General features: G+C 44.3%; 1 protein-coding gene across 7 annotated transcripts in view; it reads left to right on the top strand.

Annotated features, from left to right (window-relative positions):
* Nucleotides 1–27,246, top strand: part of MRTFB (myocardin related transcription factor B) — a 190,895-nt gene that overhangs the window by 97,273 nt on the left and 66,376 nt on the right. For 2 of the 7 annotated variants that reach the window (XM_047838247.1, XM_047838246.1), the window contains exon 1: nt 16,519–16,811. The exons of the other annotated variants lie outside the window; for them this stretch is intronic. In XM_047838247.1, coding sequence (XP_047694203.1) covers nt 16,691–16,811 — 121 coding nt within the window. In that variant the 5' untranslated portion in view covers nt 16,519–16,690. Of the gene's footprint in view, nt 1–16,518; nt 16,812–27,246 lie in introns of those variants that run through there. 7 annotated transcript variants of the gene reach the window in all.

Here is a 27,246-nt window from a genome sequence, read left to right as displayed (position 1 = left end):
CATCCATTCCACCCTGATTCCCCACCCACCGAAGCTAATCAGCCTCCATAGTTTCTGGTTTCTCCTTCCTTTCATTTTTTTCCCCCTCATATAAGCAGCTGTAAATATATTGTCTTGCTTCCCCTTCTTTCTTACACAAGAGGTAATGTTGTTACAGTTTTGTAGTCTGCTTTTTTCATTTAATATTTTCTGAAGACTGCTTCATCCCAGTTTATAAGAGATGGTCCTCCTTTTCACAACTGTGTAGTATTTCATGGCGCGGATGCACCATGATTTATTCAACCAATCCTGTTTGGAAGGGAGAGGCATTTAAGTTGTCTACAGCATTTTGCGGTTACAAATGGTGCTGCAGTAAATACCTTGGACCCATACCGTATTATAATGTTGGAGGCTTATCCTACAGGTACATTCCTAGATAGAGAGAGGATTGGTGGGTCAGAAGGTGAATGTGGGGTGCCTGGGTGGCTCAGTCAGTTAAGCATCGAGCTCTTGGTTTCAGCTCAGGTCATGATCTCACGGTTTGTGGGTTCGAGCTCCGTGTCAGGCTCTGTGCTAACAGCTCAGAGCTTGCTTGAGATTCTCTTTCCCCCTCTTTTTCTGCCCCTCCCCTGCTTTCATGCTTGCTAGTGTGCTCTCTCTCGCTCTCTCTCTCTCTCTCTCTCTTTCTCAAGAAATAAATAAACGTGAATGCATTTGTAGTTTTGTTACATATTGCCAAATTCTTTTCCCAGAGGGCTGTACCGGTTTGCATTCTGATCATCAGTGTATGAGAATGTTTATTTTAGCCTCACAACAGAACATGTTATACATTTTTGCCATCAGGTATTCTGATGTAATTTTAATTGCCATTCTCTAACTATGAGTAAGGTTGAACATCCTTTGATATCTGTAAGCACTATTTCAGAATCATTTTTGGAGGAGAGTGTAAATTATCTGCTCATTTCTCAGTCTCATTTTTAAATAACTAATTTATGTGTCAGAGAGATCAGCCCCTCCTCTTCAGTGTGTTTGTTTTGTTTTCTTTTAATGTGGCCAAAATTTATCAGTCTTTCCTTTTACTGCTTTTGGATTTGGGGTCACAATTAGAAAGCTTTTCCCTATATCTTAGTTACAGAAGGGTCCCATCAGTGTTTACGTGAAGTACTCATATGGTTGGATGTTTTTGTTTAACGGCTTATCTCTGATCTACTTTGAGTCTGTTTTAATCTAATAAGGCTCCCCTACATGGAGCTTTGTTTTCTCTGTGTTTCTCTGTTTTCTCAGTTTGCCTTGGGTGTTTTCATTTTTTTCCAAATGAGCTTACATATCAACTTGTCTTTAGCCCCATTAAAGTGAAAGCTAGTTGCTGTTTTTATTGACATTGCATTAAATGTGTAAAATGGCATTTTTATGATGTGATGTTATCCTATCCAGGAACAAGGACTGTCTTTCTATTTGTTCAAGCCGACTTTCAGGTTTTTCAGGAGTTTTACACATTACTTTAATTTACTCCTGAGTATTTTTACCTTCTTTGTTGCTATTATTGGTGGGTTTTTGTCTATATTTGTAGTCTCTAGCTTATTTTTTGTGTATCTGAAGACTGTATGTGTTTGAATGTATGCTGCTGGCAGTTTGCCAGGTTTCTTGAATCTGTAAATTTATGTATTTGATCAAATTTGGGGAATTTTCAGGCATCATCTTTGCAGGTATGTTTCGTGGCTTACTCTCTCGCCACCCTCCTCCTGGAACTCACGTTGCTCATAAGGTAGACTCTCTGATATCATCCGTGTGCCATGGTGGCTCTGTTCTTTGTCTTTTGAATCTGTTTTTCTCTGAGGCACATAGTTTATTTTCATTCATTTTTATATATTTTTAAATTGTTTTTGTTTATTTAAATTCAAGGTAGTGAACACGCAGTGTGGTATTGGTGTCAGGAGTAGAACCCGGTGATTCATCCCTTACATACAACACCCAGTGCTCATCCCAACAAGTGCCCTCCTCAGCGCCCATCATCTCTTTAGCCCACCCTTCACCTACCTCTCCGCCGGCAACCCTCAGTTTGTTCTCTGTAACAGTCTCTTATGATTTGCCTCCCTTTCTGTTTTTATCTTATTTTTCTTTCCCTACCCCTGTGTTCATCTGTTGTGTTTCTTAAATTCCACATGAGTGAAATCAAATGATATTTGTCTTTCTCTGACTGACTTATTCGCTTAGCATAACACACTCTAGTTCCTTCCACATTGTTGCAAATGGCAAGATTTCATTCTTTTTGATCGCTGAGTAGTATTCGATTGTGTGTGTGTGTGTGTGTGTGTGTGTGTGTGTGTGTGTATATCACGTCTTTTTTTTTTTAATGTTTGTTTATTTTTGAGAAAGAAAGAGAGACCATGAGCAGCAGAGAGGCAGAGAGAGGGGGAGACAAAGAATTTGAAGCAGGCTCCAGGCTCTGAGCTGTCAGCACAGAGCCTGACGTGGGGCTCGAACTCCCAAACCATGAGATCATGCCCTGAGTGGAAGTTGGACACCTAACTGACTGAGCCCCCCAGGCATCCCTGTATGTACCACTTATTCTTTATCCACTTGTCAGTTGATGGACATTTAGGTTCTTTCCATAATTTGGCTTATTGTTGATAGTGCTGCTATAAACATTGGGGTGCATATGCCCCTTCGAATCACCATTTTTGTATCCTTTGGATAAATTCCTGGTAGTGTAATTTCTGGGTTGTAGAGGAACCTCCATATTGTTTTCCAGAGTAGCTGTACCAGTTTGCGGTCCCACCAATAGTGCAAAAGTTTTCCCCTTTCTCCGCCTCCTCGCCAATATCTGTCGTTGCCTGAGTTGTTCATTTTAGCCATTCTGACAGGTGTGAAGTGGTATCTCATCATGGTTTTGATATGTATTTCTCTGCTGATGAGTGATGTTGAGCATCTTCTCGTGTGCTGTTAGCCATCTGGATGTCTTCTTTAGAAGAGTGTCTATTCATGTCTTCTGCCCATTTCTTCAGTGGATTATTTGGTTTTTAGGTGTTTAGTTTGAGAAGTTCTTTATAGATGTTGGATACTAACCCTTTATCAGATATGTTATTTGCAAATATCTCCTCCCATTCCATCGGTTGCCTTTTAGTTTTGTTGATTGTTTCCTCCACTGTGCAGAAGCTTGTTATCTTGTTGAGGTCCCAATAGTTCATTTTTGCTTTTATTTCCCTTGCCTTTGGGGACATGTCTAGTAAGAAGTTGCTGCAGCTCAGGTAAAAGAGGTTGTTGCCTGTTTTCTCCTAGGATTTTGATGGTTTTATTTTTATAGACATTTTTAAATGTTTTTCTGATCACTACTTTGTACAAATGCCATAGATTCTGGCGAGAAGTTCCTTCATTTCAGTCTGGGTTTTTCCTCTTCTCTATGAGTTAATAGGAGATGTTATTAATTTCTGGGTAGGCAGGCTACTAAAAAGTTTTTTTTTCTATTTTATTAATAATTTCTAGTACTACATTGAGATTGGAGTGTTCTTTATATTCTTTATTTTATGAAACTTCCTCGGGTTTTCTTTGTGCCCTAATAGGTGATTTTTTTTTTTAAATATTCCATGTGTAGTTGAGAATGTGTCTTCTATGTCATCAAGGTATAAAGTTCACTGCATAGTAATAAGATCTCCTTATTGGTTATGCTGGTTTGGCCTTGTATATCCTTTCTTATCCTGTCTACTTCATCTGTCTTGTATTGAGACAGACAGATTAACGTCTCCTATTCTTTGTGCATTTCTGTCAGCGGCCCGTTGTGCCTCCTGGGCTTTATATTGTATGAGAGTAGTTACATTGTTTTGTGCTTCGTCATAGCTGTTACAGTCTTGTTGTTGATTATGGCTTTTCACATTAAGAGGTGTCCTCTTTGTCACATGCAGTGTTTCTAACTTGAATTCTGTGTTTTGTGTTCAGGATCACTGCCTCTCCACATCCTGGTCTGTTACACGTGCTGGTTCACCAGACTCACATGTGCCCGTTAGTCACAGCGCGCCAGGCTGCACTTCTGGCAGGCGTGTGAAACCTCATTCAGTTATCATATCCCACGTGGGATTCATTTTATTTTACTTATTTTAATGGATGAATGGGTTTGTTGGTTTGAGTGGGTTTGTTGTTGTTGTTGTTGTTGTTGTTTTTAAGATTCTCTAGAGCAATCTTGGCTCAGTTGTTTTAGAGTTTAGACACCCACATAAATCCTCAATTGTATGCAAGTTTTGTAAATAGGCTGTTTCACAATTATCATATTACATAAAGGAATTTCTCTGTTCCCATAAGTATCAGTGTGGGTTTTTTTTTTTACTTTATCAAAATATAATTGACATACAATAAACTGCACATATTTTAAGTATTCAACTTGAGGAATTTTGACCGCACCACAATCAAGATGACATGTTCATCACCCGTAACAATTTCCTCATGCCCCTTGGTAAACCATTCCTCTCTCCACCAGTCTCCAAGCAAACAGTGATCTGCTTTCTGTCACTATAGATTAGTTTGCATTTTCTAGCATTTTTTCAAAAATAGAGTCATATATACATGTGTTCCTTTTTGTTTGGCCTCTTCCATTCAGCATAATTATTTTGATATTTACCCATATTGTTGTATGTTATTCTTTTTTATTGTCGCATAGTACTTCATTGTGGATATATCACAATTTACTTGTTCAGTCACCTGCGTATGGATGGTTGTTTGTAGTTTTGGGCTTTTAAAAATAAAGCTGCCAATAAAGTTTCTTCAAAAGCTAAGCATCCACCCACTGTCTGACCAAGCCTTTATACAAAAGAAGATAAACATCTACACAAAGATTTATACCGTAAATGTTCATAACAGATTTATCCATAGTAGCTCAAAACTGGAAACTACGCACATGTCCATCAGCAGGTGAATGGATGAACAAAATGTGGTGTCTTCATACACTAGATTCCTACTTTGGAGTAGAAAGGCACCACCTGCTCATACATGCAGCATGGATGGATCTCAGAGTCCTGTCGTAGTGAAAGGATTCAAACACAAAGGCCTGTGCATTATATGGTACCGTTTACTTGAAATTCTAGAACAGGCAAACTGATCTCTAGTGATAGAAAGCAGATCAGTGATTACCTGGGGCTACATGTGGCAGAAGGATGGACTGTAGAGGGGCAAGAAGAAACTTCTAGGAATGTCAAAAATGTTCTGTGTCTGAAACGTGACCATGACTTCATAGCCGTATACCTCCATCAAAACTTGCCACACATATACACTTTAAATTGATGTCTCTGGGGGCGCCTGGGTGGCTCAGTCGGTTAAGCGTCCGACTTCGGCCCGGGTCACGATCTCGCGGTCCGTGAGTTTGAGCCCCGCGTCAGGCTCTGGGCTGATGGCTCAGAGCCTGGAGCCTGCTTCCGATTCTGTGTCTCCCTCTCTCTCTGCCCCTCCCCCGTTCATGCTCTGTCTCTCTCTGTCTCAAAAATAAATAAACATTAAAAAAAATTTTTTTAAATAAATAAATAAATTGATGTATCTGATTGTCTTTATACCTTAGTAATAGTGATTTTTTAAGTGTCTGTCAGATACAACCAAAACAAACAAACAAACAAACTAGCAGGTAGTTTTAGTTTAAGGAAGATACTTACCGTCCAGCCTGGACTACTAAATGTAAGAACTGAGTCATTTAAGGAGAAATTGATCCTGTGAACATGATTAAAATACTGGAACAGATCTCACAGGAAATACAAAGGTGAATGAGGTGAAGTTCCAGCTTTTGAAGACCGTAAAATTTACTAAAATGGTGAAGGGGTATCAGGAATGTGCAAAGTATCTAGACAGGCATTGAGAAAAACCATGCAGTAGCTAAAAGCATCCTGTCTTTCTCAGCCAAGTTTCGTGACAAAATGGATTCCTACCAATGTGCTTAGTCTTCTCACTTATCCCAAGGAAGACCTAGCTAGTGTCATTTTCGATACATGGGAGAGAAGTTAATACAGTGGATGCTTTTGGGCATTGGGGCTTAATTCTTTCCCAGAACCCATGGAGAAAAGCTAGTGGCCAGAAGCCTGCCACCTACATCAAAAGTCTCTCTGCTCCTTAAAAGCTGTGTCACTGAACAGGTTATTTCACCTCCTGGTGCCTTGTGGTGAAACGGAGATGGTGTTATTGAGGGTTGTTGACATGACATCACCACGAGTGACGTCTGTGCTCAGGACACAGTAAGCAACAGATCCCTGTTAGTGACCAGAGTCGGCATCATCTCATCATCGTTCCCAGAATGCTAAGTCCTCCCGTGGCCCATACCAGGAGTGGTCACGGTGAGCAGAGGAAAGACTCCTTGGGAGCGTTGAGACACATCCTGGAAAGTTTCTGAAAGTGACTGATGCGGCACATGGTTCTTGAAGAGTGCCCGAGTGCTGTTTCCAGCAGAGATGGAGAGTTTCAAGCAGAAGAAAAAGCTTGAATAAAGACCAGGAAAACTCAGAGCGTATTCGGGGATATGAAGCAGTTTGATTTAGCTGAAGTGTAAGGACCGTTGTCAGGGTTAGTAATGCTGCTCAGGAAATCAGGAGACAAAACACTGGTGGTTTTAATGCCAAGCTAACAAATGTGAGCAGAATCAGGTGGGTAGAGAGGCCCGAAGGAGTTTTGGTCCAGTGGCATTGACTTATTCATTCAGGCAGCGTTAATCTTTGTTTCTCCATTAAAGTCGAGCACAGAGGGGTGCTTGGATGGCTCAGTCAGTTAAGTGTCTGGCTCTTGGTTTTGGCTCAGGGCATGATCTCACCGTTTGGTGGGCTCGAGCCCCACTTCGGGCTCTGTGCTGACAGTGGGGAGCCTGCATGGGATTCCCCTATGCTCTCTGCCCCTCCACGCTCGCTCTGTCTCTGTTTCTTTCAAAATAAACAAGCTTTAAAAAAATATAGTCAGGCAAAGACTATATTATAAAATTATAGATGATGTTGTCCTCAGTACATAGCATGTAATCCTAAAATCAAGGATACCTTAACTGCAGAAGGAAAACTCATTTAGAAACTGCCATTTAGAAAGTCAGTGCATGATGATCCGGAGGCAGGGTTTGTGTTGATGTGTGTGTTGGTGGATGTTTGGTGTTAATGGTACCAGTGCAAAGGATAAGATTGCTAAGGGAGAACATTCAGAAATAGTCAAAATCTTAGGAAATGCGGGGAATGGGGGAAATGCGGGTATCTTGGTAAGTACGAAGGATCCTGGTGGAGAAGTATAATTTCTTGATCACAGTTTGGTAAGTAGGTGGGAAGGAACTACAGCCCTAAACAAAGTGTCTGGATTCCCCTGGGCAAGAAGAAAGATTATTTCTTCATCAAATTCTGCTCAGGTCATGATCTCAGCGTTCGTGAGTTTGAGCCCCACATCAGCGCAGAGCCTTCTTGGGATTCTGTCTCTGTCTCTGTCTGTTTCTCTCTCTTTGCCCCTTTCCAGCTTGCTCGCTCGCTCTCTCTCAAAATAAATAAACTTAAAAAAAAAAAAAAACTTCTCCATAAAGACAGGTGACAGAATGGGAGTGGGAAGGCGGAGTGGGGCTTGTGTGTGAAGACCTCAGTATTAGGAAATCTAGGGGCCACGCTACTTGCTGAGAAGGGTGTGAGGGTGGTGTTGTAGTGTGGTCTTGAAGAAGATGGAAATGATTTGAAACAGTGGCACAGTTAACTCAAAATAGACTTGAGAAGAGACCCAGGAAACGTTTTGGAACACGTATGATGGCATGACATGGTTTCACGTTAGATTTGGACAGTCTTCTAGAACTCTTTTACCTCCACCTGTGTCAGGACCCCCGAGATGGCCAGGTTGGATATCCAGGCAGATTGTGTAATGGCAAATGTTTAATTCCTCAGGGTAACTGTATGGAAGCCAAGCAGCAGAGTAAATGGGTCCCCTCTCCCCGTTTGAGTTGTATGGTGAAGCAGTATTTCACAAACTCAAGAAAGGTACTGACCCTTTAAAAACAATTACTAGAGGGGCGACTGGGTGGCTCAGTCAGTCAAGCATCCACCTCTTGATTTCAGCTCAGGTCATGATCTCGAGATCTGTGAGTTTGAGCCCCGCGTCAGGCCCTGCACTGACGGTGTGGCGCCTGCTTGGGATTCTCTCTCTCCCTCTCTCTGCCCCCTCCCTGCTCACATTCTCTCTAAACAAACAAACAAACAAACAAACGTTTAAAAAATAAAGAAAAATAAAAACAATTACTAGAATTAATTTTTACTAGTCTCATGTTGCTAAATTGTGTACAACCATAAACGTGTAAAAGCATACAGAAAAGTATACACTTAGGTTTAGTAGCGCTTAACACAACCACAAAACAGAAACACTTTTGCATATCAGTTGTAAAATCTGTGAAGCTCTCGAAATTCGCATCAGTGTCAGTTGGCTGTGACACGATGCGTGTTTGCCCCAGAGTGGCTGCTGCTGGACCCGACCGCGGTGCTCGCTGCTGTCCTGTGGCTCCGAGCCTGGGCTGCTTGGCGCGCTGTCAGCGCACTTCCCCGTGACCTGTGCTCTGTTCGGACCGCTGCTGGCCCGGCACCGTTTTGCCTTCTGTGGGCTTCCGCGTGTGTTGTCACCACGATGTCCAGCTCTCTTTACTCTTCACTCTTACGTGGCGACTCAGGATCGTTTTTTCAAGGCTAACAAAACAAAACCACAGAATTTAAAAATTTCCATGAAGAGCTCAGCGGAGAATACATCCTTGGATTCCTGAGACCATGTCTGAGTGTTTGTTCTACTCAGTTCTCAGACCCTATGGCTCACGGCTGACTGTGGTCAGTCACCTGGGGGCGTTTTTTCTATTTCGTTATTCCAGTGAAGTGAAGAAGAATCGGCAGGGTTTTCTGCATGTATAAAAATTTCAAATTTAATCTAATAAATGAGATCTAAAGTGGTAGGAAGACACCAGAAGATATTAAGCGCCAAATCAAAACCCTGTGAACTTTCCCCAGACCCAGGGGCAGCCCGATCGGGTGTGGTGGGATCCGGAGAACACGTGTGTGGTTAGCGTGCTGCTCCCCACGGACATCTGTGTGCGCCTCCTGCTAGAGAAACCCCTAACCTAGCAAACGTGCAGCCACGGAGGATAGCGGACGAGGGGGATCATGCCAGAAAGGAGTCCTCACGGACTGCACTGTTTGGGGAATGCCCGTCATGCTTCTGCTGGGTACTTTATATGCATTTTCCCCCTGATTTTCATAACCACAGAAAACACCCATTGTCGTCCTTGTCGTCACTGCCTTTCTGTAGACGAGGTCGCTGTGGCACAGAGATGGTGGCACTTTTCCAGGGTCTCCGAGCCCTCAGAGCCCAGTTGTGTTCACCTCCAAAGTCATGTTCTTTCCACAAAGCCATCCTGCCTGTACCCTTCATAAATCCATATGGGATGTTGTCACCCCCTGAAATTAAATTACCCACTTTCCTTAATTACATGCCTTTGAAAATCATATGTAGATTTAGCAAAAAGAAAAAAAAAACCCATACAGGTTTTTGCTTTTGGTGAAAATAATGTTGGAGTCAGAAAACCAGGATTAAAGACAGGCGTTCACCAGCAGGCCAGCTTTAAAACACAGTATTTCATAGCTGAACTGCAGTTTCCTTTCTTTGTTTTCTAAAACAAATGTCAGTGCGTGTGTCCCCTACCTCAGAGCTGCTAAGGATCGAAAGATCTTTAAGACCCTCAAAGGTATGTTAAATTTACTTGTGACCTAAAAATCATTATCACGGGTGGGGGACATTTGTTATTTTCCCGTTGAGGGTTTCCTACATAGAGCTCACTCTTATTTTCTTACTATTTTTTCCCTCAGCAGAACAGGGGACGTTGGTTTTTCCCTCTTGTGGGTTGAGCGTTCCCAATAGGGGCACAGATTGGTTCTTGAGGGATGGGCGGAAAAAAAAAAAATCACTTATGTGTAAGGCACAGATACACACAAAGTACGTAAACAGATACGTAGTAAATCTGTGGTATTAAAATTTCATGGAAAATGATTAGGACCAGGCGATGGGGACAATGATGCAAAAAAGGTGAAGAGACACTCCTGTAGACAGGGTTCTTATTACAAGTGCTGACCTCAGCATCACGCTGCTCGTAGCTTGATGATGCGTCTTCCCGCCTTTGCTGGGCTTTGACCCTCTCACTCTTCCCTCCTCCCTTCTGTCTGTGCCAAACCTTCGAAGTTGCGGCCGTTTCATTCTCCCTTCTATTCTGTAACTCCGAATTCATGGCACACTACTCTGAAGATATATGATCTAAGGAAAGCTTTGTTGTAAATCTTCACATGTTCATAAGTAATGGTCCAGCTTAGAGACAGAACGGGGGCGGGGGGTGCCTGGGTGGCTCAGTTGGTTAGGCGACAGACTTCGACTCAGGTCATGATCTTGCAATTTGTGAGTTCGAGTCCCGCATCGGGCTTTTTGCTGACAGCTCAGAGCCTGGAGCCTGCTTTGGATTCTGTGTCTTCCTCTCTCTGCCCCTCGCCTGCTCACACTCTGTGTCTCTCTGTCTCCCAGTAATAAGTAAACGTTAAAAAAAATTGAAATAGAGCAGGGATTTGGATGACTTTTTTTAAAGCTGATAAAGTGTATTCTGTCATCTCTTCATCATCCATACTGCAGCTTTGGGCAGGAGGAGACCCGTGGCACTGGTCACTTGTGTGCACCCAACACTGCTCTTGACCGATGCCATCATTACGTAACGGGGACTTAGAAGGAGCTAGGAATCGCATTCCTCCGCCTCCCCTGCCATTCGCCCATCCCTGGTGAAGTTCCTGCCTCTGCCGTAAGCGGAGGTTAATCAGTGGTCACCGATGGTGAGATGGTCACATTCCAGTCCCGAACACCCCTGCCGAGGTTCCTGTCCTCAGGAGCGTGAACACACTTTACAAGCCAAGTTATCAGGCTCTTTTACCCGATAGTAGTATTCATTTACGCCCGTGCTTAATTGTTCAGACTGTTGACGGTCCTTCGTCTGAGAAATAACAGGAAAACTTGTCCCTCCTTATAAAATAGTGGTTTCCATAGGGCTTATTTGTTAATCTCTTTATATCTGAAGTACTACACATTTGATATCCGTGTATTTAAAATATAAAAAAAAAAGGAAGGACTTTTGGGATATGTCCTCTGATTTCAGAGATGGCATTCTGTCCTTTTTTTTTTTTAACAAAAATATATCATTTTAATTACCAGGATCATTAAATTGGGTTTAATAATTATAAAATTATTAGAATTTATCATAACCATTTAGTTATTTATCTAAAGATACTATATATTTTTTTCTTTTTTTTTAGAGTATGAGCTGGGGAGAGGGACAGAGAGACAGAGACAGAGAATCCTAAGCAGGCTTCACACTCAGCATGGAGCCTGATGTGGGCTCGATCCCATGACCCTGGGATCATTACTGGAGCCGGAATCAAGAGTCAGGTGCTCATCCAGCTGAGCCACCCAGGCACCCTTGAAAGATACAATATTTTTATATTGGTCTTATAATTTTAAAAGAGGGAAAATTAAGGATCATATCTGTATTTTACTAAAAATACGGTACCCTTGGGGAAAAAATTAGGCGTAACCTAGACTGCCATTTTTCCCTCTACATGCATCCAGTCTAGTTGTCCACCTGTGCCTGACTTGTGCCACACCATGGCTCAGGCCTTGTGGAGGCCAGCCCCAGGATGCACCTTCATCCTGCTCCAGTGACAGGCTCCTTGAGGCCCTGTTTCAAAGTCCCAGGATGCTGGAGGTGAAAAGGAAAGGCATCTTCTCTTAGTCCGTTGTCAGAAAGGCTACAGGAGAAGCACAACACAGTATTAAGCAACCTGTTTCCGTTCTGCTTCTAATTACAGCGTTCATCACCCTCGGCCTCTTAGGTTGCGGAAGAGTTGCCCGATCAGTGGTACTGTCCAGTCTGTCTTTATCGAAGCGCAGTGTCTTCCACAGCGATCTCTTTTTTATCAGCAGCTTTATGAGCATACGTTGACTCTGCCAATTTTTTGTGGAGGTCCCTTGAGCCGCATTTGTTTCTGTTTTGAGTCCCTGAAGCCTTTCCTGGATTATTCCTGGTCTCCAAGCCACACAATTTTTCTCACGCTTATTAAATATCTATGCTTGGAGTAGTGGGAAAATGACTTGATTTACGGTACCGTCTTTCGTACTGAAACAGCTCTTTTACATGTGTGTACACACGAAGACTCTGGAAGTAGATTTATCACAACCAAAGTGACTCTAATCACCTGTCATTTGAAGTTAAATGCCCCCCACGACAGTAGAGCCAAATGACACTGAAGATGATGCAGTACATGTAGTAACGAACAAGGACAGACCTACTGAGAGCAGTTCACTTGATAACTGTGGCTTCTTTTACTCAGAGAGAATGCAAACATCCTTCGTCCCTTTGTCCCTGATTGAATCCAAAAGACATTTTGTGGGGCTGAGCTACGTGGGGGCAGCAGTCCAGGGTAGGGTTTGAGCCCACGTGGGGTGAGGAGACACCTGTGTCGGGTCTGGTCATCATTGATAGTAAGGAGGTGACCAGGATATCTGCGAACGGAGTGCACAGACCATGGGAGACCAGAGCCTCGCTGTCAGAGAAGGGGGTTACAAATGTATAAAAGAGAGAAACTGAGAAAGAACCTTTGGCATTGAATCAGAATTGGAGGCATCAGGGCAAACTCGTGGTTTTCAACATATATAAATAAATACAGACATACATGCTTAAATATAGAGAGAAGTAAGTGTGTGTACATTCACACACATAATCTCACAGACATATTCCCTAACTTCCTCCAAAGGAGGCCTGGGAACACTGTCACCCCAAAAGCAACGAGCGCACCTGGTACACAGCCCTTGCTTTCTCAGCGGGGTGGGACAAGTAAAAGAGTCCGGGATGCCTTGTACCGGGAAGTAATAAAGTACGCAGAGGATGGGCCATGACAGCCAGGAGCTGAAGCCAGCCTGAAGGGGCCCCCGCTGGCCGAATCTGCAAGAATCTGAGCATCAGAATAAATGAAAGGAACATGCTCTCCCCCACTAAACAAAATAGGAGCCCAGGAGTCCATGGTGATAGAAACAGGTAACATAAACGAGATACAGGGAATTCTTATTCTTACAGTAGAATGTGCTGCTAATAAACGTAGAAGGAATGATAGACTTTTCAAAATCACCATTTGGCAACCATCATAGTAATAAATAATTCATCCCCACACAATAATTTGTTACAAAGAGAAAAACTAACTTTACCATGAAGAAACATGCCCGGTACCGTCTTAATCAGTTCATCAAAATAACTCTTACCAGTTATGAGACAAATTGAATTTGCGTACCACTTGACAGGACGCAGAGAACGCATCACTGCTTCCGTGATGTTCCTGCCCAAGATACTCCTGCCATAGCCTGATCGTGAGTCTGATGATGAAGACACACCAGATAACCCAAACCGAGGGTGATTCTACAAAATAACTGGTCTGTAATCTTCAAAATTTAAGGAAAGAAGAGTTAAGAGAGACTGAGGAACTATTCACAATGGAAGAATGCTAAAGACACTTGAAATAACTCAGGGCCACACGTGATCCTCGTTTGGATCCTTTTGTTGGGACAGTTAGTGGAACTGAGTCTGTGGATTAGATGGTGATAAACCAGTGTTAATTTTCTGATATTGATGGTAATATTGGGGCTTTCTAGGAAAATGTCCTTGTTGTAGGAATTACACACCATAGTGCTTAGGGTAAAGAGGCATCACGTCAGAGCCTTGTCACAGATGGTTCAGGAAAAAAATGTTCTGTGAATTTGAAATTATTTCAGATTTTTAAAAATAACAAAATAAATGTTCTTTCAGGCATATTTACCACTAAGGAAATTATTATTTTCTCTCGAAACTACAGAAGCAAGACTTGAGATAGAAACCTACAGCAGGACAATGTGTTCCCTTATTGAGATTTTTTTTATCTTTATCAGATACAAAAATAATAAGTTTAGAGAAGATCCTTAAAAGAGAACCGTTTCAGTTTTTAACCCACTCAGCACACATAGGCAGGCACACACAGCCAGTAAAGAATTTTGACGTGGCTGATCGAGCTCCGTATCTACTCAGATTTCTAAACTTATGGCCTGAACACAGTTGAGCGGGATTTCAAAAGCAGCTTTATGAGAAAGAGAATATTAGGATCTATTGTTGTTGTTCTTTTTAGAAAAGTAATTAAGAATACAGTCTCTGCAGCCAAGCAACCTGTCACAGATCCCGGTCACCACGTAGAAGACATGCGAGCTCCGACAATGTCAATTTTTCTAGGCCCCAGTTTCCTCATCTGTAAATTGCGATAGTGTTGAACTCCCAGGCTGGCAGCAGGACAGATGAGATGACGTATGGAAAGCACTTGGACTGGGGCACACCGTAAGCACTCAACAGACTTGGCTACTGCTCTTATTATTTCAGGAAATAGTAATTTCAGGAAAGTTGAAATGCTTTCACGAAAACATTCTGATATGGTTATGTCGACTTCCTTCTCCCTCACCAGGAGTAGAATTGCTAGGACGCCATAAAAGTTATGGCCTCTGCTGTTAAAACCTGTCTCAAGATCAAAGACTCAGGCTTTGGAGAGCTAAGATTGGTTAAATTTCCGACCTGCCCCTTAGAAGCTTTGTAACTTGGGGCCGGGTCTGTAAAATGTCTGCAATGAACCAAAAATCATAGTGGTCAGAAAGGGCTTTTGGGGGTTAGATGAGATAAACTTCACCAAACTGCTAAAAAGGCGACTGACCTAAAGAATGTCCTCAAAAAACTATGGTTACTTTTTTTGCTCCTTTAAAGATGCAGACACAGTCAACGTAGATGAACAGAGGCCTCAGAATCGGAAATAGTAGTGGAGCCTTTGAGCACATTTTTGCGAACTGTGTGTGATAAGCTCAGCGTTGTCTGTGCTGTGGGGGTTTAGACTCCCAGCACCGGGCTTACGGTGCTTCAGAAGGAATTTGACTTGACAAGAAGCATGTCATGTGTTGTGTAATCCCATTCTCGAGAGACGCTGGAGGAGAGTAGATCACTATCTTTCTAGAACACCACGGGGTTTAGTGCATGCCAGCCCTGGACCCAGGGACAAAGGACAGAATCCTCATCCAGTCCCCATTTGTGTTTCAGTGGTGAAGACGATAGCGATTTTTCTGGCTTCAAAAACGTAATCCTTTCTTTATCCCACAGAAGGATCATGTCAGATGCACATTCAAAATGTATGTGTATATTCTAAAGAGAGAATGTGCTTCTTTTAGAGAACATTTCATCTCAAATCAGTGACTAATAGTCATTGATCTAGGACTGATTCAGAATTTTGAGTATTATCAAAACAAGTTTTCCTGTTGGAGCTTCTTCAGCTTTCATTCGTTCCCTCAATCATGCAACAAGTTTTATTGAAAACTAATAGTTAAGGCAGTTTGCTGGATGTTGGTTATAAAAAAAGTGAGCAAAATATAGCCCTCATGGAAGAGGATCCCATCCACTGCTCTTAGAGCCTCTCATGGGTTTTATGGGAACCCTTTGCAAAGGAGCATACTTTGAACCTGTAAAAAAAAAAAAATCAGACTGGTTTGGCTGTAGCTATGGGTAGATATGTATTTGATATGTATGAAAACAGGCTCCTCTCCACGTTTGCCTGGAAGTGCCATACCTAGTGGTTCCCTCCAAGCGGCACCCACAGCCAGCAGTCTGTGACTCACGGGAGGGGTGCCCGTGAGATTAAATGACTCACGTGAGATAAAACTCGGGCCGCTGGCCGGCCGAATCTGCTCCGCTCCACTCCGTAGGAGACAGAAGCTCTCCCGCTGCGTCTGCTTCTCATCCATGGGAGGAGACCTTCCCTTCGCACAATCATGGCGATGTTAACTCTCTCGGCCGACTAGCGGCACAAAGGGAAAGTGCTGCCCGGGTCTGAGTTGGTGACAGCCGAGAGCTGCAGTTCCAGCGCCTTTCCCCGATACCAAGAGCCCCGGCTCTGCCCGGAAGAGCGGGACTCGGGGCAAAGCCCCCGGCCAAAGACCCCTGGGAGCGGGATGCGTGCGCTGGTAGCCGGTTATGCTGGTAGCGCGTTTCTGGAGTGTGGTGCCTGCGCTGAGATAAGACCCGCTTCCTTCTGATGCCCTAGACCGCCGTTTGTCTAGCTGGAGAACTTAATGAGTAATGAATGCGCCTGTCTGGCCGATAGAAAGTGTTCCCCCAGCCTGCGGGTGTGTTGAGAGAGCCGGGGAGAGACCGCAGGCAACACTTTGTCTTCTTAGGTATCAGCAAAGTCTTCTCTTCTAACAACTACAGGATTTATTTTTAACCGCTTGACTCAGTGTTTGTCAGATGATTCGGACCATCGAACTGCAGATGGAAGGACCCGGCGCGCGGGGGAGGCGGGGGGAGGGGGCAGCCGGAATGGCAGGGGAGAGGGGGCTGGCTGGGAAAAGGGGTGGGATTTCAGCATCGTGCCTGCGGGTGTCTCTGGTGGGAGGTGGAGAGAGTTGAGGGCTTCCTGCCGCGCAGCGCGGGGGTGTGTGTGTGCGCGCGGGTCGGGCCGGGAGCTAGAGGGGAATGGCTGCCTCCGGCTGCTTAGAGACCTGATCAGCCGGTGCCTGGGGCGTTGCGAGGAGGGACCCGGGACCGGGGGAGCGGACCGGAGCGTGCTCTGCACCTTGCGCTTTTCTCCCGCTTGATGCTGCCCGTCTCCAGGAGCCTCTCACCATGATCGATAGCTCCAAGAAGCAGCAACAGGGCTTCCCGGAGATTTTAACTGCTGGGGATTTCGAACCAGTCAAAGAGAAGGAATGCCTTGAGGGGAGCAACCAGAAAAGTCTCAAGGAAGGTCAGTGTGTCTGTGGCCGGGGGCACAAGTGCCGGGTCTCTGTTGCCCGTAGGCCAGGCTGTGCACGTCCGTGTGCCCGTCTGCCTACCGTGCGGTGTGTCTTCTCTCTGTGCTCACTCCTGTACCTCACACGCTCTGAGTTCCTGGAAATGAAAGCGCAGTGCTGTCCTCGGTGGCTCTCTGCAACCATTCCCTAGCTCACAGACCTCTAGGCGTGTTGCAGGGTTTCACGCAGGAAGGGGACTTTAGCAGGCCAGCCCTGATTTCAGTGAAATCCTGCCAGGTCCATTTCGTGCATTTTCTCATGCCCCCCGCCCCCACCCCTTTAGGAGAGGCCATTTCCCTTTCGATAGTCTTTAGCACACTATTTGCTTTAGGCTTAAACACATAATTCCAGGAAAATTAATTTTTTCCAGTTGACACGTTCATGGTTTTTATTGTTTAAAGCCAGGAAGGTAGCTACTGCTTTCTTAAGCATGTCTTTAAATGATTGGTTTGTTTGGTTGTAATGCTCAGTGCATCATTTTGTTTTGTTTTGTTTTTTAAAAATGCATTGCTTAGTTTCATGGGGGTTTTTAACAAGGCATAAGATAAGCTTGTGAATGCCGGCGATCACTGTTGATGGCCACTGCACAGCACCTCAGTGACTGACGTGAGAAGATGGCCAAAGGTGTGAGCATTGCTGTCCCCCGTCCCGGCATATACCGAAGTGTGGCAAGACTGGTGCCATCTGTGCTCCTCTGCAGCAGCTGGAGAGCAAGGGCCATGGTTCAGGAAATAGAGGACCTACTGACATGAAGTTTTTCCTGAATTTGGGATCCTGAAGGCCACCCCTCGCCATGCTTGTTGACTTTGAAGTTTGATTTTCTAGTGTTCTTTGGGAGAAAAAAAACCCCACAATATCCTCTTTTCGTTTTATCTGCTTTCAGCTCCGGCCATCAGCCACCCCCTCACCTCTCCACTCGCTCTTGCTCACCTCCTAGACCCAGAGAGTAAATGTAGACTTACCTGCCTGAGCAGGAGTCTGAGCTTCTTCCAAAAGCATATTGCCCCCTTTTTTGCTCACTCAGAATATGAGAATGTGATGGTAGGGATTGTTACAGAATTGAAAGATAGTAAGAAGAAACAACAGTGGGACTTTTTAAAGTTGAACTACTTTTAAGTACAAGTAGAAAAAAACCTCTCAATCAAAACAAACACAATCATGTATAAATAGCCGTTACCAGGAATCAAACAATGGGGTCGCCTCTGCTTGTGCGCAGCAAGCCTTACTGTGGATTCTTCTAAAATCGATACCAGTGGGATTTTTAGGACACATTCTAGAGATTCCCTGAGGGAACTTAAGGTTTTTAAATTGTAACTTAAAAAAAAGTTAAGAATTAGCTGTCTGTGTATCATTTAAGTCAAGTTCGTGTGTTAGGCTCCTATTAATACCTGAAATTTAAAAACAATTTTTGTGCTACTTGAAAACTGAGGAAGTGGAGAGAAATGGAGATGTCACAACCGCAGAGCCTGATAAAGGAGCCTGGAAACAAGGATTAAAAATATGAAAACCGGGTAGAATTACCAACAAGCACAGCAAAGCAGAGTTGACATGATTACATAAGGTACAGGTTGTTTCCCTAACGATTGTGACCGTGCCTTCCATTTAAACTTGTGTGACAGCGTAATGTCACACGAGCAAGAACATGGACTCTCAAGTGAGATATACTTGGGATCAGGTCCCAGGCACACCATTTCCTAGCTTTGTGACCCTGGACAAGTTCCCTGCTCTGAGCCTTAATTTCTGTCCTCATTTGTACGAGGAGGAAAAGCAGTACGTACCTGATACTGTTTTTATGAGATGTCCAATTTGATGCCATTCTGTCATCCCTCTTGTCTTGTTTTCAGCCCTTTGTTACTTTTTCCTTCTATTTAAATTTTAGTTTTTAAAATTCCATATATATATATATATATATATATTTATATATTTATCACATAGAGAAATATTACTGTCATATAAGCTCACAGGTATAAAGAGGTAAAGGGAGAGAACTTTCATATTTTAAAACACTCCACAGATGTGTTTGGATCAAATTAGTCTCTCTCATCACAGCTGCACTGAACAGGGTTTTCTTCATACCTCAAGAGATTGCATTTCTACTCATTTTCTGCCAGAGATAGGGCTGGGTGGTGGGGGGGGCGGGGGGGGGGGGGGGGAGGGACAAGCAAACCCATAGATACCAAGGATAATCTGTTACCTCCAAGTTAGTGACAGTGAAAGAGAGATTAGACCTGGGTTTAATTAGAACAGGAAAAAATAGGAGAAATTTTGCAGAGAGCCCTTTTTGTTTGGAGTAGTATGAAAATAACGTTCCTGTGCAAGATCGAACTCCTGGAATTCACGGTGTCACGGTCCCTGCCCGCCGATGAGTACCGGTAGTCAGCTCATCGGACTCTAGAGGACGACGTTGGGACAGCCCTTTGCTGAGTTTCCTCTGCTTTTCGGCCTCGGACCATATGTTAGTTGTATTGATCCGTGAAAGTTGATTGACACAGCAGCAGTTGTGGAAACACGAAAATGCCCTGGAGTCTCATTAGATCCTACGCCGTTCTGTCAAAAGAGACACATAGACAAGTGACTATTAGTGTCTGAAGGTTTCTGCCTCACGTGTGAAGGGCACTAAAAATACTTAGGATATTTCACATCAGTAGCGTTTCATTTTCCACTCCTTTTTGGCAAAGTTGGTTTATTTGAAAGAATGGCTGCCGGTGTGTTGTTTTTTTTTTCTTTCGAGACCGCGAGTTTCCAGGTAATGAGGAACGATGGATTTTGGTCCATTTAGTTCTAACGGCATGGACACTGCTCAGTCTCTGTGGTGTTTCTGACGTGTGTCGACTGTAAGGGCTAGGGAGTCCAGTGTTGCCCTCTTTCTTACTTACATTAGGATATCGCAGAATTCCTGTTACTATTGACAGTGCTGGTTAGCCATAATTATTATTAGGGGGAAAAGCAGACGTATTAGCAAATAGTGTCGGGCTTCAGGGAGTCTCTGCAGCTCCTGAACAAGAAAAGGTAGTAATACCTACTGAAAAGTTAAGAGGAAGATGTTCCAAGTACCATCAGCCTACGAGGAGTCGTCATCACATACCAAAGAACTGTTGGGATAACGAAGCCTATGACCTCGCAGCTTTGTGAATGCTTATATAAAGTTCCTGGTAAATACCAGTCCGTGTGCGTAGTGGGGAATTTCATTATCAGTTGCTTTAGGTGAGGCTAGCCGTAAGCATCGTGGATTCTCCTGGTGAAATTCAAAACAGAACACTCTCCTTAGACTAGTTTGTTTTGTCAAAGCAGCAGCAGGGAGCCTCGGCCTTTGACTTGTCCACAGAAGGCTTTGAACATTTTCTGTTTGTGTGCAACATGGATGAGATTTAAATTTCATTTCTGGTTCTAGAACTAAAGGACGTTACAAATCACTGACTTGACAACTGAAGAAGTAATAATTACAGATTTTGAAGAAAAATCAAATAAGTTGAGGTGTTTTAATTCAATTGAGTGATTTAATCGGAGTCATTATTAAGGTAACGAACCATAATACCGGTGCTACCAGCTAGTTACAATTAAACAGGAAAATGGATGTCCAGTTTCCAGAGCTCTCTAATGGTGAGAATAAAAACCACAGAAAGAAAACGGGGCTGTCTATTAATTTCCTTTGACCAAAACGGACTGCTCTGACAGCCCCAAGACTCAGCGTTTGAACCAAAGTGCATTTCTCGCTCAGCACGGCCCAAGGTGGATCAGACTGCCACCCTGGTCAGCTGTCCTCTCGGTGACTGGGGGATCTGGGCTCCTGTCGTGTTGTCCAGCCCGTGGGTGTGGGCGGGGGGAAGGCTTCCAGACTGGGGGGCCACGTTCCCACTTCTGTCACAGGCCGGTGAATCCCAGTAGAGATAAAGGGTGTGAAAGTTCATGGTAGGTGGCATAGTAAACCGTGGGGGGATCGACGCAGTGTGCTGGGCCGTGGCTGTGTAAGAAGATAGTGCACCTTTGTCTGAAGTCCTCTAAGCAGGCCATGCTGGGGAGGAGAGATGAAACAAATACCTTTCCCTAAACGCCAGAACTTTTCTGAATGTTGGAAATCATCTCATACGTGCTGTACCTGCGCTGCCCATTAGCTGTGTGTGGCTCTTTAAATTTAAAGTAATTAAAATGAAACACTTTGTTTAAAATCCAGCTCCTTCATCACATTAGGCACAGGTGGTTAGAGCCAGCCGTATTGAGCGGCGCAGATGATAAAAGATTGCCCCCGGTGTCGAAAGTTCTGTGAAAGATGGTGTTGCTCTCCCCTCGCCACTTCACGCCCCTGCTCACCATGTTCCTCTCACCTCAGCTCTGCAGGCTGAGTCTGGGAAAACCCAACCCCGATGTCATTTCCTAAAGAAAGTCACTTGACCCTATCAGCTAAGAATAATTTCCTCCCTCTGTATGTTCCCGATAACTTGATCTGCGTCTGTCTATGGCATTTTACGTCTTGCTGGGTTTTGTGTTTTTTTTTTTTTTAAATGTTTATTCTTGAGGGCAAGAGAGAGCGAGCAGCGAGCATGAGCGGGGGAGGGGCAGAGTGAGAGAGGGACACAGAATCAGAAGCAGGCTCCAGGCTCCGAGCTGGCAGCACAGAGCCCGATGCAGGGTTCGAACCCACAAACTGTGAGATCATGACCTGAGCCGAAGTCAGATGCTTAACTGGCTGAGCCACCCAGGCACCCCTTACCTTTTGCTATTGTATCTTTATTATCTTCACTGTTAGGCCGTAATGATTTGGGGGGATAGAATCCTTATTTGGATCATTTTCATACCTCACCCCCAGTGTCCTGCATCTATCTCATAGACACATTATTATGCAACAAGGATTTAAAGAGTATTATCTGCCTCCCTGCCTTCTTAAGCAGAATACCATTTGAACTATTCCCATCAGATAGAATTTATAATTAGCTATAAACTAATAACCCCCAAATGGAATGCATTGGCTCCTTAAGGCACTGTGGAGATATACAGAGTGATCCCTGGACCATCACTAGATTGCTAGCATTGTTATTTATTGTTTGATTTTTGCCAAAATCTGGCCACTCTCCCTTTTCAGGTAGGCTTTGTCTAAGCTCCTTCAAAGTAAGCAAAAATTAACAAAATGTAATAGTGCAATCTTGATTCTGTTGTTGACCTAACTAAAATACATTTATTGAGCCATGGTGGGAGAGACAAATAGGCAGTTGAAATAAAGAATGCTACAAAGCTTTACAGTAAAAGCACTTGAGTTTTACAACTATTTTGATTTCTCTGGGAATGTTTCCTTTCTTTGTTTTCTGTCAGTGTTCTACAAAATTGAAAGTGTTGTACAGTGAGATATCACTAAGTTAACATTAAAAAAGTAATTTCAAAGAGTAGGATATTGTCCTTTTCAGAAATTGAAATAACATACAGGTGTGATGGAAAAGGTAAAAGGTCCCTCTTCCCAGACATGAGTCAGTGTTTTTAAAAAGAAAATGGGTGCGTGCTCTTTTTGAGATGAAATTATCTAATTTTTTTATTAGAAATAATTCCGTTTTGCAGAAATTTGAGCATGCATAGTATTATGCCAGCATGCAAGGAGCTCACAGCCCAAAAAGTGAGAAAGTAAATGATAATATAGGAGTAAAAATGAGCACACGTGCGTAAAAGATAAAGAAGAAACCCATGTGTACTTTGGTCCAGTGAGGGATGGTCAAGCCTCTCTCGCGGGTTCCAGGCAGGCCTGTGCAGTCCTCGACCTGGCGACACCAGCCGGCTTCTCCTTCCCATGAGACCCACTCCTCCAGTGTCCTGTCGCAGTTGAGGGCACCTCTGTCCACCTGTTGACTCATGGCGGACACCTGAATAGGGCTGATCCCTGACCTCCTCCTCATAACCTGTCACCGAGTCCTGTCACCAGATCTGTCACTTCTACCTCAACAGTATTTCTTTCTCCTATCCACAGCATTATTGCACCACAGCCACACCCTTGTCGTCGAGGTCCCTTTCCTCAAATACAGTCTTTATAGGGGTCTTGACTCCAGTAGACCAAAAGCTGCCTCCTCATCTCGCCCCACCCAATCGGACCTCTCCTTCAAGTGAGGCCCCCTCCCCTGTGTCCAGAAGCGGGTCACATTTTTCTGTCCCTCCATCACTCTTTTCTCCCAGAATGCCTCTCCTCCCCACCCCACCCTGCTCTATTGGCCTGACGGGCCGCAGCTCACCCCTTCGTCTGCACCATCACATACAGTCGCTGGGGTGCTAGGAGAGCACACAGGTTAGCCCACTTCTCAGTTCTCTTGTTTTCCTGGGCAGATTGGCGTGTGTGTGTGTGTGTGTGTGTGTGTGTGTGTGCACGCAGCCCATTTCTAAATCCACAAAGTAGGCAGAAAAACCAAGCCACTGAGCCAGGATCAAGTGGCCTCAAAAGAGTGGCATGTGCTTTCTAGTCTGGGAAAAATCGGAGGTACCTAATATGCCACAGTTTTCCTGTTTCATTGTCACTTGTCCTTTTACTCAGAGAACCTGCCTCAGGCATTTACGTTAAGACATTTCAGAATGTTTTATGCCACGTACATCTTCCCAGCTTAGAGCAGTTAGGAAGATGCTTTTACTCAACGGCACCTCTAGCGAGAGCTGCCCACTGGAATTCTGATGTGGTGGTGGTGGAATAGAGAAGTTCTGATTGCCCCCAAAATAAGAAAAATATTATCTTCTCTGGGAACCATGTAGGCTAAGAAATGTGGAAGTTCAGGGGCGCCTGGGTGGCGCAGTCGGTTAAGCGTCCGACTTCAGCCAGGTCACGATCTCGCGGTCCGTGAGTTCGAGCCCCGCGCCAGGCACTGGGCTGATGGCTCAGAGCCTGGAGCCTGTTTCGGATTCTGTATCTCCCTCTCTCTCTGCCCCTCCCCCGTTCATGCTCTATCTCTCTCTGTCCCAAAAATAAATAAACGTTGAAAAAAAAAATTAAAAAAAAAAAAAAAGAAATGTGGAAGTTCGGGGATAGAGCCAGTAGGGTCCTACAGATTAAAAGTCCGTTGTCAACAAGAAAGAAATCAAGTATTGTTTTAACCTCTTTACGTTGCTGGTGATGAGGCAGTTAAGTGGATGATGTTGCTTTCAAAGTGCCTGATATTTGCATTATACTTCCTTTTATGCCACTAGGTACTTCATTTCCACCACTCCTTAACCAAATGAGATGTTTTAAAACGCGTATGCGTGTAATATCCTTCTGTATGCGTGCCACAGACTGATGTTACCCCTGCTGTTCTGTACCAGGCCCCCCAGCTTGACATCACGTTGTCATACCACGAGAGGCATACTTTAAATTCATTCCAACTTTTGACAAAAAGGAGAAGGGAATTTGTGTGAAGGTATGATCAGTTTAAAGAAACATGCCCCATTTTTAGCAGTCTGTTTCCATGGTAACAGAAGCAGCAGCCAACCACGGAGTTATCAAAGTGCCTGTAAATTTCCAAAGCTGCATGTTGAAAACATGGTCTTCCTGACCTCATGCTGCAGAATAATTCAGGAAACCTATCGCATGTTAGCCTGGACTGTTCGCATTTTTGTTTCTACTTCATTTTTGCTTTTAATTCCTAATAGAGGCTAAGTGGTGCATTTTAGACTGTGACCTCCTTACCAGCAAGTTTAAATTCCAAAGTTTGTCTCACCTGCCCCTTCCCATATCCCCCACCCCCGGGGAGTTCATAGGCTACGGTAGGCTTTCTGACATTGGAAAGAAAGGCAATATTTCCTATGTCGTCTAAGAAATTTTTCAAACACTAATATGTGCAGTTTTTTTTTTAATTTTTTAAAGTTTATTTATTTTTGAGAGACAGAGAGAGACACAGTGCGAGTGGGGGAAGGGCAGAGAGCGGGGGAGACACAGAATCCGAAACCGGTGCCGGGCTCTGAGCTTTCAGCACAGAGCCCAGAGCCTGACGTGGGGCTCGAACTCACAGACCGCAAGATCATGAGCTGAGCCGAAGTCAGTCGCTTAACCAACTGAGCCACCCAGGCACCCCTGTACAGTTTTTTTTTTTTTTTTAATTTGATGTTGTCTCCCTTTCTTCAGTGGAAAATAATCATAATATAAAAATTCCTGATCACAGTGCTGCTTGCCCTTCGTCATGTCGGAGTGTCGATTTACATACACTCCGTACGTAACTGCGTTGCTCCAGAAAGGAAGCCGTGGTCCGGGAAGCCTGCGCGTCAGTGCAGATGGCGTGGCTCTTAGAAGACAAGCCACCACTTTATTTGGGGCCTCTTTGTGTTTTCTAGTTTGTAGCATCACTTAAAGAAGAGGCTTACTTTGTAATTGGCAAGTTAGAGCCCTGAAAATAAAGCCAGAGGTCTGTGATCTTTGGTTGCTCCCTTTTGTCATGTGTGAGAGTCCTTGAGTCCTTTTTCTCTTCCTTAATGCATCATGAATTTTACAGTCATTGTAAGTGGAGATGAAAACAAACTGGTATCTGCCAGGTTTTCATGGTTTTCTTGACTCCTTTGCCTTCACCTTCCCTTATTAGTCATTTTGTATTAAATTTTATTTTCTGTTCTACCACCCACAGTAATTCAAAAATACCCAAGCCTCAGATTCCTACAACAAACTGAAATAATCTTGGTTCTGCCCATGATAAGCCCTTGCCCCTCGAAAATTCTTCTGTTGATCTCTTCTTAAATTTGGCCTAGTATTAAAAAAAAAAAATTGGCAGAGCTTTCTTTCCTTAGAAACTCTAACTCCGTTACATACTGTAAGTCTACCGTGCAAAGTTAAGTAAAACGTGTTGATTGAAACTTCTATACTGTGAGCATTGCGGAAGATGCTAGAATATAGGGATGTGGTCTAGAAGGGGAAATGGGGGCCAGAACAGCCCCGGGACAACCTAGAATTCAGTGTGACAGCAGTGTAAAATGTAGCTGTGACTATAGTTATCACATTATTAAAAGATGGAGTCAGCGTTAGTGGTTAATGGAGTTGTGGTGAGGGCTAGCTAGGAGTGGGTGAGAAATGAGAAATTTGGTTATTGAGTTATTCGTGTCTTAAGGTCTCTTGTTCTGCTGACGTGTTTGGTTTTTTTTTAATTGAGCTAAAATTCATATAACAAAAACTTAACCATTTTAGAGTGAATGATTCAGAGGCATTTAGTAGTATTCACCAGGTTGCTCAGACACACCTCTGGTTCCAAAACATTTTCATCACCCCAAAGAAAACCTCACAGCTGTTAAGCAGTTGCTCCCACACCCCCCTCCCACCCCCCCAACCCCCACCCCAGTTCGTAGCAGTCACCACTCTGAACTCTGTCTCAGGTGGCTATTTCACACGCGGCACAGGTCCACCAGGTGGCCTTTGTCTGGCGTCTTTCACTGAGCATCGTGTTTTCCAGGTTCGTCCGTGTGGCAGCACCTGTCCGTGCTACATTCCTTTTTATGGCTGGATTCTGTTCCGTTGTGTGGACGGACCGCAGCGCGTTCGTCCGTTGATGTGCTGCTGACTTGGGGACCGTCCCCAACTTCTGTGGACTGTCAGCGGTGCCGCTGCACACACGGATGCACCCGTGTGTCTGAGCCCCCGCCGTCCGTTCTTTCTGGTTCACCCAGACGGGGAATTGCTGGGCTACAACTGCTCGTGACGAAAACTTGGTTTGCTGAGCTTTAGGGAGAACTGCCAGACGTCGTGATTTTGTATCTCGTGGTCTCTTTCTCTGATCACAGTGATAACGTTCAGAGCTGACGAGCGACCTGCCAGTTTCCTGAGTGACTTCTGTCCCCCAAGCTGTTGCCACCATTAGTCGGAGCATCTCGGGAACAAATAACCTGTTTCTCTTTTCACCCTGCTCTTCACCGTCCGCAGCGACTGTTTCGCACCTCCTGCACTGGCCTCAGACTGACCTTTTCCTCCCTCGCCTCACTTTCAGCACATCGCCTGGCTTCCTCCTCCTTCGAGGAAATAGAAGGCGTCATTGGCAAGTCTCTGGACAGCCCAATCCAGATCTGTATACCTACCTGCAGCTCTGCCCCGTTCTGTTTGCCCTCCTGTTGCACCAGAAGGAGCGGCTCTTAGCAGAAGCTGTCTCTGTGTGCTCGGACGCCCTTCCCTTCAAGGGACCTGCCGCCTCCTACTCTCCTGTTCATTCTCCTTCCTGTTCATTCAGCCCCGTTCTCCCCTTTCCCTCCCCTCCCCTCCCCATTCCTCTCTCTTGCTCTTCATCTGTTATAGACTTGCTCCAGTATGTTCCGGCCTGAAGCTTTGCGCCTTCTCTCCTGCCTTCATGGGCACCATCTTGAAAGCATTGCTTCCGTTGACGTCATTCACACCCTTGCCCCTCCTTTACTCCGTACGCCTCCTCTGGTCTGACTTACATCCATCCCTCCGAGCAGTAGCTCCTCATGACCCCCCTTATAGAA

Source organism: Prionailurus viverrinus, chromosome E3 (assembly GCF_022837055.1).
Source record: "Prionailurus viverrinus isolate Anna chromosome E3, UM_Priviv_1.0, whole genome shotgun sequence".
NCBI lineage: Eukaryota > Metazoa > Chordata > Mammalia > Carnivora > Felidae > Prionailurus > Prionailurus viverrinus.
Note: the sequence above shows the minus strand (reverse complement) of the source record. Positions and strands in the feature narration are given on the sequence as shown.